A 17,180-nucleotide genomic window follows, 5' to 3' on the forward strand; every position below is an offset into this window, starting at 1 on the left:
AAACTCAGTGTGACTAGGGACAATAGAGTAGAAATAAAAGGATTTACTCACAGCTGTCCCCTTGCCTACTTGTCCTCACAGATGTGTCCTTGCTTCCCAGCTTGTTGTAGTTAACTGGAACACTCTCTGAGTGGCTACATGCTCTGCTTCTTCTCCTCTGGCCCCAAGGAAGCATCCCCTTGGCTCTCAGGGCCTGTCTCTCTCTCTCTCTCCTTTCTGTTTTCTCAGTTCTTTTTTATGTGAGCTGCAGGCTGGCAGCTCTGTGCTGTGTGTCCCTGTCCTGCCGAGCCTGATTTCATCTGCGATCTCCACTCTCCTCCCCAGCTCTTCTCTGGCTGCTCAGCAGTTTTGCAGGAGAGGAGCAACCTGCTTCCTTAACCGAAGCTAATCACACTGATTAAAGGAACTTAACATAAAGCTGAAAACAAACATGCAATCTATCTATATATATATTTGGAAAGAAATGGGCTGGGATTCTCAAATATTCAATATGAAAAACAAGCGTCATACATCCTGTGATAAAATGACAAGCAAGAATGGCCACCATGCGAGCCTTGCATTAGCCTGTCACTATTTTCACAACTCTGTGCATACATTTTTTGCCCAGACTGTATTTCCTGGGGTTTAATAGTTCAGCTCCAGATGTAACATCAGTTCTGATGCTGAGTTTTGGTTAATATCACAACATAACCAAAATTTATACTGTACAAGTTTTGGAGAAAGAAAAAAGGTACCATAGACTACTGAGCTCTGAAATTAAGAGTACTTCCCCAGATAAGAAAAAGGACAGACAAAATGGGCAGGAAATTTTTTAGATGATAAAACTAGGAACTCTGTGAAGCAGTAGGTCATCAGGTACATCATGAAAAGGAGGATAAAACTTTGGGTTATTGTCTTTTTTACACTAACAGATTCAAAAGAGCTGCTATGAGAAAATCCTTCTAGTAAGAAAAACTAGGAAAAGAAATTAGTAAACATCTTATCAATATTTAATCTTATTCGAAAGATAGAACACTTATGTGCAAATCAGTTCAGTCTCCTTTTGCACATTACAGAGTTGGCTAACTCAGGTTATATTTAAGAACACATTTCAGAATATTTTATGCTTTGATATAATTGATTTTTTTTACTATAAATGTAAAAATTAACTGAAATGCAGTAATGTGATACATTTCTTACTCTAATTCTTTGAAAAGATTTATGAAATTAAGATGTCTTGTCTTGATTTTCAGCTATTTTACATGGAAGAATAAAGGCAGGGCATTGTACCAGCTTTTTAACAGAATGTTTCAAGAGTAGTACAAAGAAATCATTGGCTAGGAACCATGCAGAAAAAAATCACACTTTTTATTCCAAATAGAGGAAAAATTGCGATGTCCTTGCATTCAGAGTAGTGGGTTAGTGAAATCAGGTTCTCAGCTACATAAAAGCTGACTTCAGCTTATATAAAAGTCCCATGCCTTTGCAAAATGTAAATCTGTCCCTTATTAATACGGAATGTTTGTCATGGCTCCCTGCCACCTTATCCCAACTGTTGACATAAAATCACCAGGAGAAAACCAGAGCATAGCAAGGATTCTTTGACCTCCTAGATTTTTGGATACTACCTCGGTCTGTTAGGGCTGTTGATCAGCAATGCAGGTTAACTAGGTTTTTGTTCTGCCTGGTGGTACACGTTAAAGGAGCATAAAGACTGCTCTGAATTGTACAAATACAGCGATTCATTGCACAGCAGTGACATCAGGGGAATAGCTCCCCATTTTTCACTTGTACTGCATATTCCTTGGCTGCAACCAAAAAAAGACTTTACTGAATGGATGCTGGAATTCTGTTAGAAATTATTCTATCATTAGCCATGCCTCACCATATATTATTAACAATATGTGGCACACTAAAGACCATGGGAAAGATTTTGCTTTATCAAAGTGCCAGGTATAACAGTTGAAACAAGCCATTCCATCTTTTATTAAATTTAGGCAAATAAGCGAGATTTAGAGCTATCTGTTCTCCTCAATAAAAGTTGGCAGAATGTGCTTGGAGTTCAAATTTCTCTTCATGTCAACTAATAGAGTAGTATTAAGTGCTGAAGTTTGAAGGTTTGAATGCTGATGACAGAAGAGATGATTTAGCTATTCATAATAACAATGGTTTTTTTCTTTTTTTTTTTATTAGGTATAATGAATTACCTCTGCTGTATGCCATGATAATAATCTTGTTGCAAAGCTAAGCACTGAATACCAGAATTAAAGTTTTTGATTTGGGAGGGAGGTGCAGGGGGACTTTGTGATCTTCCAATTAAATACTGTGCCTGAACACGCGTGCATGAGGGTTTGAATTGAAATTGCGTGGGAATCCTTAATTCCAGCCTCTCAAGTCTTGACTCTGTAACCATAACAACGCTAACAGAATGTGGAACTGGGAGAAAGGTTGTGGTGAAATTATTTTTATTGCATCTAAAGTGTCTTAGGTTCTCATAAATTGTTTAAAGGTCATTTCTCTGAAGATTTCATAAATTTAACTTGTTAGCAAGAAACTAGAAAGTAAATTCCCCAAGCTTCTGTGGAATTCATCTCTAATATCAGAAGAGAACTGTAAAATTTATGCAGAGATGGCGTCCTAGTGTTGTTCTTTTCCATGGATCACATTGGCACATGTAGAACATTGCAGAGTTTAAGCCTTTTCTGGAGGATGAGTGATTCAGAGTATAAACCTCTGTCTCTATATAACATAGAGGGTAAGGAGAAGAGAAGCTTTGTGGTGGTTTTGTTTGTTTCTTTCTTATAGACATGCATTTAAAATACAAGCAAAAAGTTTTAAAGAATATATTTGTGTTAATGTAATCTTAGCCTGTACTTGTGCACCTAGCTTGAACAATGTTGAGAAGCAGCAGCATTAGATGTTATTGTATGGTGTTGTCTCCCATGTAAGCAGATAAATCTACAACTGTCTGAGAATGACAACATGATTTATAATCTCCAATATATACTACAATCCACCTGCCAGGAGCAATGCCCAGTGTTGGCAGGCTGCGGTTAAAGCAGACCATTTCAGCTGATAAAAAGACTAGACCAATGCTGGAAAGGGGCAGCAGGAAAGGAAAGAAAATCATTTTATCACCTTTTTTTTCTTTATTTTTGCTAAATGTGTGGTTTAATACAGACAAAACACTTCCATTGCTCAAGCTTTTTAAATAACTATTCAATTTCACCTGGACATTGCAGATTTATCCATACGAAAGCTATTCAGAGGGTAAACAGCAGTAAAAGGCAGATATGTGAACTGATTTTGCAATAAATACCTATTATTTCTTAACAAAGTAGCTATAGTGCAGATAATAAACTACTGACTATGTAGTACTGTTACACTCTGATTAAAGGCAGTAAGAGCAAACATTAAAAAGCAAACCAAAACTCTCTACCCCCCAGAAAACAAACTCACAGTCTAGCAAAAACAAAGCAAGAAAAGGGAGGTTTCTGTGGAAAAATCCAGCCACTGTAAATATATTCAGATCTTTTATTAGGTTTCCTACTGATACACAATCCCATCTGTTCTATCAACATAATTGTCATTTAAGCAAAAAGCTTTTTTCTGTGAAATTAACAGGTCTATCTTAAAACTAGATGTCTCCTATACTTTATTGCATCATTTCATAATTTTGCCTAAATATAAAATCAGTGCCATTTCGGAAAGCAAAAGAATTTTGCTACCAGCTGTCAGTACAGCTGCACAGTTGGGATTTCTGTTACATCATTCCTTAATCTTTATTTAGTCCTCTAGAAGTTGCATCTAGGGGCTATATCTGAGACAAGTGTACTCCAAGAGTAAATCAAGCATCAGCTCCAGTGCATATTCTACGATTAGGAAAAGGGAGGGAGGGAAAGAATAGAAGAAAGAGAAAGACAAGACGGGCAAAGAAAGATGGACAGGCAGACTGGCATAAAGGACTGCTTCTTTACTGTAAAATGATTTATGCTAAGGCATATCTCTTCAGTGAGCTTTTTTGCTCTGCTTCAACAATTCAGATACTGAGGTACTGCTATAGCCCTCTTGGGTAGGTATCGTAAATGGTAATTTGTATTAGTTCAGTCTCCTAGGTTCCTTAGAGTAACAGAAAATGGACATAAGTCCCTTTCCTCACTAGTGAAACACTCTCTGTGCTACGCATACCACCTGGAGTACCTGCACCAAACCTCCCTCAGTCTGCAAAGTACCAGCCCTGTACTACCAGTATCCCATTTTTTAATTCGAATTCACAAAATGACAAATTTTCACTGGTTTATCCAAGTTTAAAATGACAAGAGTCTTTTATGGGCAAGGTTATTTATTCTGATGGTCACTTTTTACAAAGCACGGCTCCAGCCTCAAAAGCAGTGGGCTGAAACTCAGGACTCAGCAGTGATTTGAACTCTGATCTCCGGTGGTCAGCGATCAAGGTACCTACTACATTGTTCCAAGCTGTTTCCTTTTCTGTTGTGTGAATGCCTCATGTCAGCATCAGTTAGAGTTAAACCATATGCTTTCTGGTGATTTGACCTTTAAATAAAGCTGGGTTAAAATACTTGTTTTGTACTAGAGAAAATTCCATTTTAAAAGCTTTTTTTTCTTTTCTTTTTTTTTTTTTTTCCGGAAGAAATCTTAAGACTTTTATTTTGTTTAATGGTTAGCTAAGTGGATAGTCATTTCCCTGTTGAATCTAGCACCGCATCCTTTTTTCAGTGCCAGGAGTAGCTTCATGATTTGTCTCACTGGGGTTTTTAACCATCAGTGTTATTTTATGATAGTGGAAAATCTGTTACCAAAGAAATATTATTTGAGAAGGTAACAAAAAGTAGCAAAAAGAAAGAGCATAATTGTTTCAAATGGTGAATTTCAGGTCTGACCATTTGCTGTGAGCACATACTTCTGCTTCATTGCTGTAGCTGAATGAATCTGTGCCATAAAATAATGTGCTCCACATACCGGCCTTCAGTGAATTCTACTGGGGCCTATTTCATTGAAGAGTAGACACAAAAGCAAATGACAGAGCAAATAGTTTCCGTAGAGGTCTGCATCTCCTTGCGATAGGATAAAATACACTGAAAAAAAATCTGTCACGTACAAAAGTATCACAACAGTTTGGATCAGGAAGAATTTTAGTGAGGCCATAAAGTGATTTGTTTTTCAAATCACTGTAATTCTCAGTAGAGTAACTTCAAAATTTGGGTTTTTCCTGAGGTTTTTAGGGTGGGAGCCAGAAAAAAAAAAACATCAGGCAGGAGATCAGGCAGGTTTCATGTGTCAACTAATTTCAGTGAAGAAATATTTGCTCCGATCATCTATATTTAAAATGAGTGAACCTAGAGGTAGTATTTACCCTCCCTGCTTTAATAAATGGTTTGCCTAGACCTAGTGGGATATCATTCACAAGCTGTCTGTGATACAAAGCTCACCCTTGTGCTCCTCCTACTCTAACATCAGACACTGCTTGTTTTCTGTTTAAACATTTAACAGCAAGAATCAAGGTGTTCCTCTTGCCTAGCTGTGTAACAGCTAAATGCACCTATCTAATCTGAACTAGTCATCGTGACACTGTTATAACCAACGGTAAAGGATCCAGATGAGAATTTCTCTCCTTATTTCACATAGTGTAAGCTCGTCTGGACTGTCTCTAGGTACCTCTCTTTTCAGGGGGTTAATGTTAGAAAAATTAAGTCCCACTCTAAACCTTACAATTGGTCACCATGGTTTCATCGTGTATCTATATAAAAAACAATTAGACACACTGAGTCCTTCCTTCTAACAGTTACCTTTGCTTATTCAACTCAGACTGTAATTAGAACCTCTTATTGTGGCTATAAGAGCAATGAGTAGTCACAGTGTGTCATGCTGAGGACCTGGGAGTAGCTGATAGCACACCCTGGGAGCAAAGAAACCAGAAAATACATGTAGAAAATGATGATGCAAATATAGAAATATTCTTCCAAATTGCCATCAGTTAGCACTTCAAGCTTTGCAATCTCTAAAGAGTTTCATTCACTGTTTCAAGCAGCTCTCTCCAGTATGTATCATTAAGGTCTTGGCTTCTAAGACTTACTATGGCAAGGACTCCTCCAGGTCAGTTAAGCACTATGTGACAAATTGTTTCCTTATTATTAGTTTAAGATGTATTTCTTAGTTTGATTGAATGTTCTAGAGGATAGACAGTAACACACAATTTTTCTTCCATTTACCATATATCATTTTGTTTACCTTCATCGTATCTGCTTCCACTCACCTTCTGTATAAATTAAATCTGATCTTTTCTGTCTCTGCCATAAGATTTTAATTACTGTAATCTCTAATGTTTTCTATCTTTATGCATAGTGCATGCTTTTATGATCAAAAGTTCCTTTTGTTGAGTAATCTATGAGGATGCATAGATCTTTTCTCAAAATACTTACATTTCATTCAGAATCTGTTTATACCTCGTATTACTCTGCCTCGTGTTGATTCTTTTATATTTGCCAGTTATGAATTTTAGCAGTTTTCAGAATAGAAGTTATATCTGGGTCCTCAAATCCAGGCCTTGTTATCACATACAGTCACATCATATAATTCTAGTTTAGTTAGCTTTCTTTTATGACCGATTATGGGGAATTCTTGGCTTGCATATTCCTCTCCACCTTGCTGTGTGACTGGGAGTTTCCAGCATCTAAGGATCTTTGGAGTATGTGGTACCAAACCAGCTGACTCTTCTGAACCAACACCTTATGAGAAATACAGGAAGGATAAAAGCCTTGCTCTTCTATTTAGATACTTTCTAATAATTTCCCCATAAATTTATTCATAGCCAGTTCAAACCCATTTGTGCTTGTGCTAGTATCCTCCATTAACCTAAAAAGTCGCTCAATAACTCTGTTGTTTATCCTCCAGAGTGTTTCTAGAGAAAAGACACGTTCCTTTCAGCTTTTCTTTCAGTAGACTACACAAGCTGAACTCTTTTGAAATCCTCTTGTGAGAAAAACTTTCTATTTTTCTGCTCACCTTAGTAGTCCTCCTCTGCCTTGTTCCATCTTCCTACACAGGAATGATCAGATCTGTGCACAGTGTTTCAGAAAACATCTGATTCTCTCCCAGTGGGTTAATGTGTCCTTATCTACATGCTACAGCTTCCTGACATTCAAGGTTACCATCTACTTCACCTGTCTTTTCCAAGAGAGGTTTCTCCTTGTCCCACATCTCCTGTGAGTTTAAGCACAAATAGAATAACGAGGGTCCTAATTCCAGCTATAGTCAGCAGGTAACAGGTTACACTTATCATAAGTGTGATATCGTCTGAGGCCATTCATGCAACATTCACTATTGGAATTTTGTATGCTTTAATTCATCAATAAAGAATAGTCAGAAAGAATAAACATAGCAATCACAAATCTGGGGTCACACAGAAGATACTAGTTTGGAGTGGGGCAGATTCATAAGTAAGTCTCTAGAGGATACTACAAAGTGTACAGTCATACTCACAGGAAAATATAACTACAATCATCCACATATTACTGCCTTAATTTACATACTACTAATACCATGCACACTAAATAGTTAGTTGACTATCTGTTGGTCATTCTGAATGTACACATGAGATAACAGATTAGGTTTTCTGTATGACAAGTTTTTCAGATAAAAATAAGAAAGCAGATGTGTCTCACAGCAGAGAAAAGGTGTACTTTGGCCAAGAGGTATTGGTGAGAACGGCCAAGAGAGCTTTTGCAAGTAGGAATAGTTAGTTCCCATTTGTTAATTGTTGTCTGTCAGTAACTGTGTGAACTGTTACGGACACTTGCAGTCAAAAATAGAAATTAGTGTTGTTTTAACATATATCACATGCTGAGTGCACCTCACTGCCATCTACTTATGAAATTTAATTGGGCAGAAGCTGCTTTGGTTACTGTTGTTTGTCTTGCAGCTAATTTTTCTGTTTTGTCTCCATTACTTGTTAATCAATTCCTTTTACACATCTGTGTAGATTTAAATAAATAAGTAAAAATAAAAATTCTGTAGTCATTTCCATGATCACAAAAATTAATTAACATTTCAGGAGATTTTCTTAATGTTCAGTCTGCCTTTTAATGCAAGTCTTTTTTAACATAAACAAGATTGGTGCTTAAATTATTAAATCTGAAGAAGTGCAGAGGAGATGCTGAATGGATATTTAGTATTTAATACTCTGAATACTGCTAGATTAACATCATATAAGATTTAATTTTTTTTTAACCTTTTATTTGGTTCAGCATAAAACATGAGGGCTCTTGAGAAAAACGAAACCAATGTATTGACAAAAGCAAACAACTTTCAAAAATGAAAATACAGAATGCTGCTTTATACTGAACAACCTTAGTCATTATGAAACACTAGTAATTACTGCTCGGGTTTGGGGGCGGGGGGGAGAAAAAAAGGAAGGAAAAAAAATCCCCAACGCACCAGATTTCAGCATTAAACTTTCCACATGCATCAAAGTTTTCCTTGAAAATACAGCTTGTTGGAACTTTTTCTGTCCAAGTTAATAAGGAGCTAAATTCATGCTTCTTCTTGGAGGTCATGGATTTGATTCCCTACTGCAAAGCTCTTCTCTTGTCCTTTGCCCCTACCCAAGAGCCATATGTAATACTGATGAATTAGACTGATAGAGTTTATCTATCTCAGACTGGAGAAAATAATTGCACAAGTAAGGAATCAGATGCCAGGAGGAAAATGAGCAATCAAGTACACATCTGTATTTATTTTGAGTTTTGCATATGCTATCTTTAATAGAGCATAAAGTTTGATATTCTGAAATGCAGCAGTGTATCAACCAGACATGTCCTTGTAAATTAAACCTGCCCTGAAAGAACATCAAAACCAACAGATATCTTGTCTGGTTTTTATTTTTCATTCTGAGTGAAATGAGCCATAACCCCAGGCACAGGATACAGCAACACAGGCAATGCTAAGTTCATTCCTCTGCATTACCAATATCTGTATTAGGAAATAATGAGTTGGAAATCCTAGAAGCATATTTGGAGGGTTAACGTTCTCTCCTCTGGGGTGACTCTCCCATAAGAACTTGCTAATAGCAGAAGACATTTTGTCAGGCAGGATAGATTAGGATGCGCACTGGGATGGAAGTATTCAAGTGCTATTTCATCTGTCTTTCTTGCTCCTCCTGCTTCAACTATGAGGAGCTTCCAATCTGAATGGATTGCAATGGCTATCTCTGTATTTCAGATACGATTAAGACTCATGTAAAATGTGCTGCTGCTAATTAGTCAAGATGTAATTAGTCCAAGGAAATTAATTGCACATAAATAATGTGGAATTTCAGCTTCATGGCTCAAGAGATAAATTCAGAGCCTTTTTGGAGTTGTCTGTCTTAAAAATAAAATAGCAAAAAAGGATTATTAAGGAAGCTCTTCAAAATTCCCATTACCCTGCTAATGAAGATTTAACACATTGCCCAGAAGACATGGTTGATCTGCACTGTGTAGGGTCCTTCCACCACATCAGCATCTGCGTATCCCCAGCTGCTCTCATCAGAGAGAAAGCTAATAGTGACTTTGAAGTGGCAACTTACCTGCCTCCCAACCAAAAGTGAAGCGCTGTAAGTACTGTCCATGCACAGCAGTGGGTAGGTAATTAAGAGTGTTCTCCTTCATTAACCAGACTTCAAGTGAGCCATCTCCTGGGTGCGTACCACAGGTTGCTCTGAGCTACCTGGAGCTGTTAGAGTAATTAAAGTCCACTTCAGGATTGCATGTGTCAAGGACTGCACAGTAGAAAGGTGACGTTTGACTTCATCTCCTATAAAACTGCCTGATATTATTACTGCTATTCACTCATACAGTTTTCAAGTAACAGCCAAAGGCCCAAGTCCCGGAGTTGAGACTGTATAATTGTGACTGCAAAAGCACAGGAATATGTATTCTGTGCCCTCAGGACAAACACCTAAGGAAACCTCTTCCATATCCTCAAAAATACTATGAACTAATATTTTGCTTGGTTTGGAATTTGGTTTTGGCCCCCGAGAGGAGGGCCACAAAGATGATCAGAGGGCTGGAGCACCTCTCCTATGAAGACAGGCTGAGACAGATGGGGTTGTTCAGCCTGGAGAAGAGAAGGCTCCGAGGAGACCTTATAGCAGCCTTCCAGTACCTAAAGGAGGCCTACAGGAGAGATGGGGAGGGACTATATATGAGGGAGTGTAGTGATAGGATGAGGGGTAATGGTTCTAAACTGAATGAGGGGAGATTTAGATTAGATATTAGGAAGAAAATCTTTACCATGAGGGTGGTGAGACACTGGAACAGCTTGCCCAGAGAAGTTGTGGCTCCCCATCCCTGGAGGTGTTCAAGACCAGGCTGGATGGGGCTTTGAGCAACCTGTTCTGGTGGGAGGTGTCTCTGCCTGTGTCGGGGTGGGTTGGAACCTGATGATCTTTAAGGTCCCTTCCAACTCTAACCATTCTATGATTCTATGAATTTGTTTTTCACACCTTTTTTCCTGATAGTTTTGTTTTATTCCTTGATGAAAAGAGGGAGGCTTCTGTTCTTTTACCAACCAGCCAGTCCTACATGCATCAGACAGAAAGTAAAGTCTACAGGAAATGTCACTAGATGAGAAACATCATTTCAACGCCTACCTCACACAGTTGCATTGGACAGCACAGGCAGAAGACTGCAGAGTCAGACTCAGAGAAGTGGGTACATCTATCTCATTCCTTCAGGACAATAGATTCTGTGTTTTGTTGTATAAGTTTTGATTAGTTTCTAAAATAGTTTGGTTGGTTGGTTATGGCCTGCAATGGCTTCTAGATTTTGTTTAATATAAAATGATATATAGTGGTATAGATTTTCAGACCTGTAAAGTATTCTCAATCTTCTGGATTTCTTATCATAACCTCTTATTATTCTATAGAAGACAAAGCCCAAAATATTTATTTGTTTTGAAAATATCCCTCAGCTTTTCAATGGAGTGAAATAACTGGCGTAGCTTGTTTAGAATTATTTATATTCTGTTTTAAATTCATGGTCTAGAACTGTTATCTTCTCTAATCTGAGTTATTGGCAGATACTGGTGCCATTAAAAATCTCATTTTATTCTCGCTCCTCAAGTTAGAGAGTGATTTCTCCATCACAGCTATCATTGTAGTCAGCTACATTTTCTACAGAGCATAGATATAAAATGATGAAAATCTTGTAAGACATCTATAAAACAAGATTGTTTCAGATATTTAAGCCAAGCTCCCCTCTGTTCTGTGCACAGAAATGCTTGGCTACAGTAAAAGCCAGAGGCAATGCTTGTATCAGCTGAGAGCCAAAGATATTAATGAACAATTTTCCCATGTTTGTCTCACAGTCTCGCCGAAAGTTGTAGGCTTCTCAGCTAACTGTAGGTCTTATTTTCTCTTGGGGTTTTCGGGGTTTTTTTTTGTTGGGGGAGGTGGGGGAGTTGTTTGGGTTTTTTTACCTTGAGAAAACAGCATTTTGTAAGGAACAACCAAACCTTGGGAAGAGGTGAATGAATCTCCAAATTACAACACGTTTTTTTCTGATAGTCTTTTATCTTCCCTCAGTGGTAGGGATGATTGCTAAGTTATCCCACCAAAAATAAAAATTAACAAATAAATTAATGTGTGAAGATACAAATGGGAGTTCTTAACCAACTGATAGACTCACTCTTCAAGTTTTTTGTTGTTTAGCACTCCTTTTCCATCCTGGTCTTTGAGTATGACCTCTGTTGCCTTCTATCTTTTTTGCCTTGCCTTCTCCTTCTCCCTATAAACAGTGGCCATGCTTTATGCTTTACAATATTTTTCCCACCTATTTGGTTTTGAATTTGTCTTAAGCACTTACCCAGTGGTCTACTACCTCTACTCCACCTTAATCCATTTTTTACCCTTTTTTTTTTTTTTTTTAATAAGCAATTGCAGTATTTTAAGGTGACGCTTTTGGTAGCAACCTAGTTCCACACAGTGGAAAATCATTTCACTGGCCAAAATTCTGTCTGTTGATAGTCTGACATCAGATTCCTAAGTGGTATGTGTCATGTAACATAAACCGACGCTATTGGGATTCAGAGATTTGGAGGGGAATAAATGGCCAACCTAAGGTAGGTAGTAGTTGGTTATAAAACTTCTATGAATTATGAATATATAGGAAGATAAACTAGTTATTTATAAGACTAAAAGGTGCTTAACTTTTTTATTCATAATTCTATCACAGATAGCATGAATATGTGGCAATATTTCATCAATAAATGGAAAAATAGCATATGAAGATATATTTCTTCATACATTACCCATATTTACTGGGTACTAGGATTATTCCCGTACTCTTACCAGCACACACACTTGCTTTATGAGAACTACCTCTTCGCAGCTCTGAGGTGAACCGTGCCCCAATGGCTCCAAAGCAGCAGATGGCCCCTCTCTTGCCACGTCTAAGTAGTGTGTGCACAGCTGCAAATCTGTTTTCTCATTCTTTCTTTTACAGTCAAGTAAGTTCTGCAGTGACAAGAAAGAGGGCAATTTTGGTTAAAAGCATATCTAGCTCAACAGAAAATCTGGCACGTGGGGAGAAAGGAAATTATACAATTGAGAGCAATCAGAAAATGATTTTGATGGGTGATTACCATCAGATTGCAATGTTTTTACATGGATCCGCAGGGCTTGGTATGAGCCCAACCGCAATTTGACATTTGTATAAAATCATCAGTCCGCATAAAAGAACAGCTTATGGATGACATGATTTTTTGTAATATGCTGAAGGACTGGAGGGACCAGGTACTTTCAGTCACTGAATACAATGAGTCTCCAGCTCAGCCAGAGCTGTCAGCCAAAATTGTGCCACTTTTTTCTTTAAAATGAGCATATCAAGATATGCTATATATATATATACTGGCTCCAGTCTCTAAAGCTAGCATTCCTTACTACATCAATTACTACCCTTGAACAAGGTAACCCTTTAACCAGAGAAAACTCAGGTCTTTGGGGTGAGATGGATTAAATAAATCTCTGCCCACTGTGTTTGAGTAGGGCTGGTACTTTCTTCGCAGCATGTTCTCTGCCTGCTATTTTTGAATGGTCCCCTGAGTTGCAACAAATCCTACATCAGCCTCTCTTGGTCTTTAGTGAAGTCTTCTTCCTCCTGTTATGTCTGAGACTGGGATATAGATCTGCTTTCCAACATGCCCTGATCCTTTCAGGATTCTCCTAAATTTCACTGAGGCTGCAGACAGACACTTGCTGCTCCTATCATCCTACCCTTCCTTTCCCTACATCCACAACACTCATTTTCTGGGAAAATTAAATACTCTCCCTCTGGAGTGCCTCAGTTAACTCAGTGTGCAACTGCTAGGATAAGGCACATAGGCAATACCGTGTGCTAAACCGGGACAACCAACACAAAGTTCTCTCTCACATGGTCAAATAAATAGCCTTAATATAAAGATTTGATTGTGGATATGTAAGATTTCATGTTACACATTTAAAGGCAGGAGAGGAAACCACAATTACAAAATAGATATCACTTTGAAAATTTATGAAGCTCATAAACCACCAGCTGTGCAGATAATTGAAAAGTTGGTAGAAGCCATTCTGGTGTGGCACTCGGGGTCGGGTTCAGCTTATCAAGTGGGGTGCCTGAAATTTAGGTGTCAATATGTAGCTATACGTCTAACAACACTAGTCATCATTTAAGGTTTGTAAATGTAGGTGCCTACAGCCATTTTGAGACTCCCTGAGTACCCAGAAAGGCTGCATGGGGTGCTCCAAACTGGCACCTGTCTCACCAGAGGCAGCCGATCCTCACCTGGGTCTCCAAGGTCCCTTCATTCTGATGGAGAAGGCCACAATAAAACCAAGTAGCCAAAAGCTAAACCCAGAAAAATTGAAGTGAGAAATGACACATACATTTTTGGTGACTGTGATTAACTGTTAAGCCACCAATGTAAAGTAAAACATACAAGCTTTTGTCAGATTGTTTGTATTTTGCTTACTTCATGTCAAGACTGGATTTGAACCAAATGGCAAATTTAGGATAATTTGTCATGGCTGCAGTTGTTAGCGCAAATGTAGTGCTTTGGTTTTGAAGAGGCAGTTGTTTAAGGGGTATAATTTTTATAAGAAAACAGAAAAACAAAAGAGATACAGGTTGGGTGGGGGGAGAAAAACATCTTTCTTATCACTAATCATGTATCTTTCTCCACATTACACTCCCAGATCCTCAGCTCAGAAATGTATTTAACCCTCACATGGGGAATAACAGGGAAATTATTCAAATATCTTTTGCTGTGGGAGACCAATACGATGGCAACATGGACACGGCAGTCAATTCTAATATTTGAAAATTTTTTTGTTTTATTTTTTTTCTCTCTTAGGTTTGTTTTATGTATTTCTCACTTCCATTTCATTCTATTAACTTTGATGCTGCTCTTTGTGATTCCTGGGTGAGCTTTACTCACTGGCAAAATGCTCAGAAGGATTTGCATTTCTTGTATGCTTGTCACTGTTTATGATCCTTGCTTCTCCCTTTTTCAAAAATTGTTGTTTTATTCACAGATGTGGAAAAGAATGGAAAGGAAACCGTTGCCACATAAGTGCTAAGCCTCTTCAGCCTCCAAGTCTCCTTCGAAACGGTGGGTCTGTAAAAAGAAAGAAATATCTTTCAATTCATTCTTTGAGTGTTTCCTTTTACTTATTTCTCTCTTTGATTGCTCTGATTTTGCAGATATTTGGATTGGGTTGGGTATCGGTTTCTTGCTGATTAAAATTACAGCTGCTGTCTTGTATTTCCTTTCGAAGAAGAAAGTGCCAGAAACGTAAGTGAAACTTTTATTTTGTGTAAAGCCGACACAAATGTGGCACAAAGCAATGGCTAACTGCCCAGTCTCTTTGGTTTCAACTTTTAAATCACCCCACAATCTGTTTGCTGTCATATGCAACACTAAGCATAAAACCTAGCTTTGCAACAAAAGCTGACCTTAGTGGACCCCAGTGTGGAAACAATGAGTTATGGCTTGACTGCTTAGAATGTTTTGATTGTAACGTTGTATGATTGTTCCTAAATTATAAAATTCACCATTTGTCCTTAACAGCAGTAGCCCTGATTTTTGTACGAAACAGTTAAATGTGGAAAATAGAAGATATTTATTGTTGCTGGAAACCTCCAAGGCCAAATTAGTTTCTTACGGGCGGATTCAAAGCTCTTCCTGAATCTACTGAGTACCACATGCACTCGGGGAACATTTTTTCCCTAAATATTTCAATATTTACACACATTTGAAAGCTTTCCCTGTGATAATCAGATGGAATAAAAGTGTGTGTGGGGGGGGTATTCTATTTTGAAATACTAGAGGTTTTTATAGACTGAAAAAAATGCAAGCTATGAGACTGCAGAATTACACAACCTTTTTTACAACTCATAGTTTGCCCCCTCTCCTTAAGTTCCTACAGACATGCTTACTATCTGACTCTCTGTTTTAATGTTTAATCTTAATCAGTGGTTCTTTAGATGTGTCTCACCAATGTCACCTTATCTGTTCCTTCACTCATTTCCCCTACCACTTCATCTCACACCTATTATCCAATACTGCCATCTTGCACTAGGATCACCCTAGTACAGACCTCTTGACTTGTAGTGCAAGGACCTGTGGTGGAGTGCTCTGGATGGTGATTTTTTATTTTTCAAAATCCACGTTTCTTCCATCCAGTACTATGTTTGCTATTAGTACTGTGTAAATAGCAACTAATTTGTCTTTTGACGCCCTACAGCATAAAGCAATACAGCATAAAGCATCCTCAGTAAATGAAAAAAAATCAGCAAAATCAGTAGTGGTTTATTTCAAAATTTATTTCAAGTGCTTTGAATAACAGTACTAGTATTACTAGAGATATCTCCCCATCCATTTATTAGATTTCAGAGTTTCTTTAAGATATAACTGACAACTCATTTTTTCAGAGACATATTTCCTAACCCTTCCTGTCATTCCTGTGATAATCTCTGCTTTCTCTTTCCTTCCAAATTTAAGACTTAAAAAAATTTTTTTGCTGTTTCTTATTTTCCTCTAACACTTGTATTTCTTCTCTGTCCGTCTCTTGACTTACTCCGCTGGATCCTTCTCTGTCAGCAGGTACCTACCACTGACCTTTTCTCCCTTTCAGTAATTCCTGTTGTGCATTGTCTTGTCCATTTTCACGTTGTTAGATTTCCCTCACCCCTCATTTTCTTCCCCAGAATTCATCTTCAAAGCTCTCTCTTCCTTTAAATGTGTGCTTTGCTATAGACCTTGTTCTCTTTGGGGATGTTGTTATCTGCCAAATTATCTGCTAAACTCTGTAGATTCCTGTCCTGACATTATTGCCGCTGGCACGTCTCCTAACACAGGTAGAAGTGGACACAGAAGAAAAATGTTGAAGCAGGAACATTTGGTAGTTCTGCTACTGTTAGTTGAGTGCATAGCTTCACCTACTTTCTTTATGTCTGCTTCCTCTTCTGTGAAGTGGGAATAATAGCATTTCCTTATCTTACTTCACAGGGGCTTTAAGACTTAATTCATTCACATTTATGTGTACCACCTGCTAAGGTACACGTATGGAAAGGAGCCTCAGAAGTGAAAGATTAGTTGTATTGTAAGAGCTGCTTAATTTTTTTTTTTTTTGTAATTTCAATTAATATTTTTGCAAAAAAAAAAAAAAGTGTAATGTTTTCTCTCAAAATGTGTTTGATAACCTTTTAATCAACAAATGATTATTTCTTTACACTACTTCTCCTGTGCTCTAAACACTCCTTTTTAGCTTTTTCTTTCATAAATATCTATTTAAGAGTTACTGCACTGCCACACACATCTCTTCTACCCACATATCTGTATTCAAGGAATATTTTTTCCTTTCTTGTAATTATACATACTAAAAAAAATAGAGTCTTTTTTGTACATGAAAAGGTACCTTGTTGCAATATGATGCCAAACACTTAAGCATTGCATTAGGTATGTAATAAAACAGGGATGAATGAGGATCTTCCTACTATGGCACTAAGAAAATATTACAGCCCTGACATGAAGAGAATCAGAGGTGTGGAACAGAGGGTTAGGTAGTCTACACAGCAAAGCTCATTCTGGTCTTGATTGTTTTCACCGGGGTAATTTTTGTGGTTTTTGTGGTTCCAAGTTTTGGCTATTAGGAACTAAGATTGTCA

The 17,180-nt window shown here is 37.8% G+C and overlaps 1 protein-coding gene across 1 annotated transcript in view; it reads left to right on the forward strand.

Moving 5' to 3' along the window:
- The window catches only part of MALRD1 (MAM and LDL receptor class A domain containing 1), a 246,729-nt gene that overhangs the window by 219,644 nt on the left and 9,905 nt on the right, over nucleotides 1–17,180 (forward strand). Inside the window, exons 36-37 of the mRNA XM_074157371.1 lie at nucleotides 14,546–14,622; nucleotides 14,715–14,805. Of these exons, the coding sequence (XP_074013472.1) occupies nucleotides 14,546–14,622; nucleotides 14,715–14,805 (168 nt within the window). The remainder of the gene's footprint in view (nucleotides 1–14,545; nucleotides 14,623–14,714; nucleotides 14,806–17,180) is intronic.

This window comes from Numenius arquata, chromosome 12, assembly GCF_964106895.1.
Source record: "Numenius arquata chromosome 12, bNumArq3.hap1.1, whole genome shotgun sequence".
NCBI classification, from domain to species: domain Eukaryota; kingdom Metazoa; phylum Chordata; class Aves; order Charadriiformes; family Scolopacidae; genus Numenius; species Numenius arquata.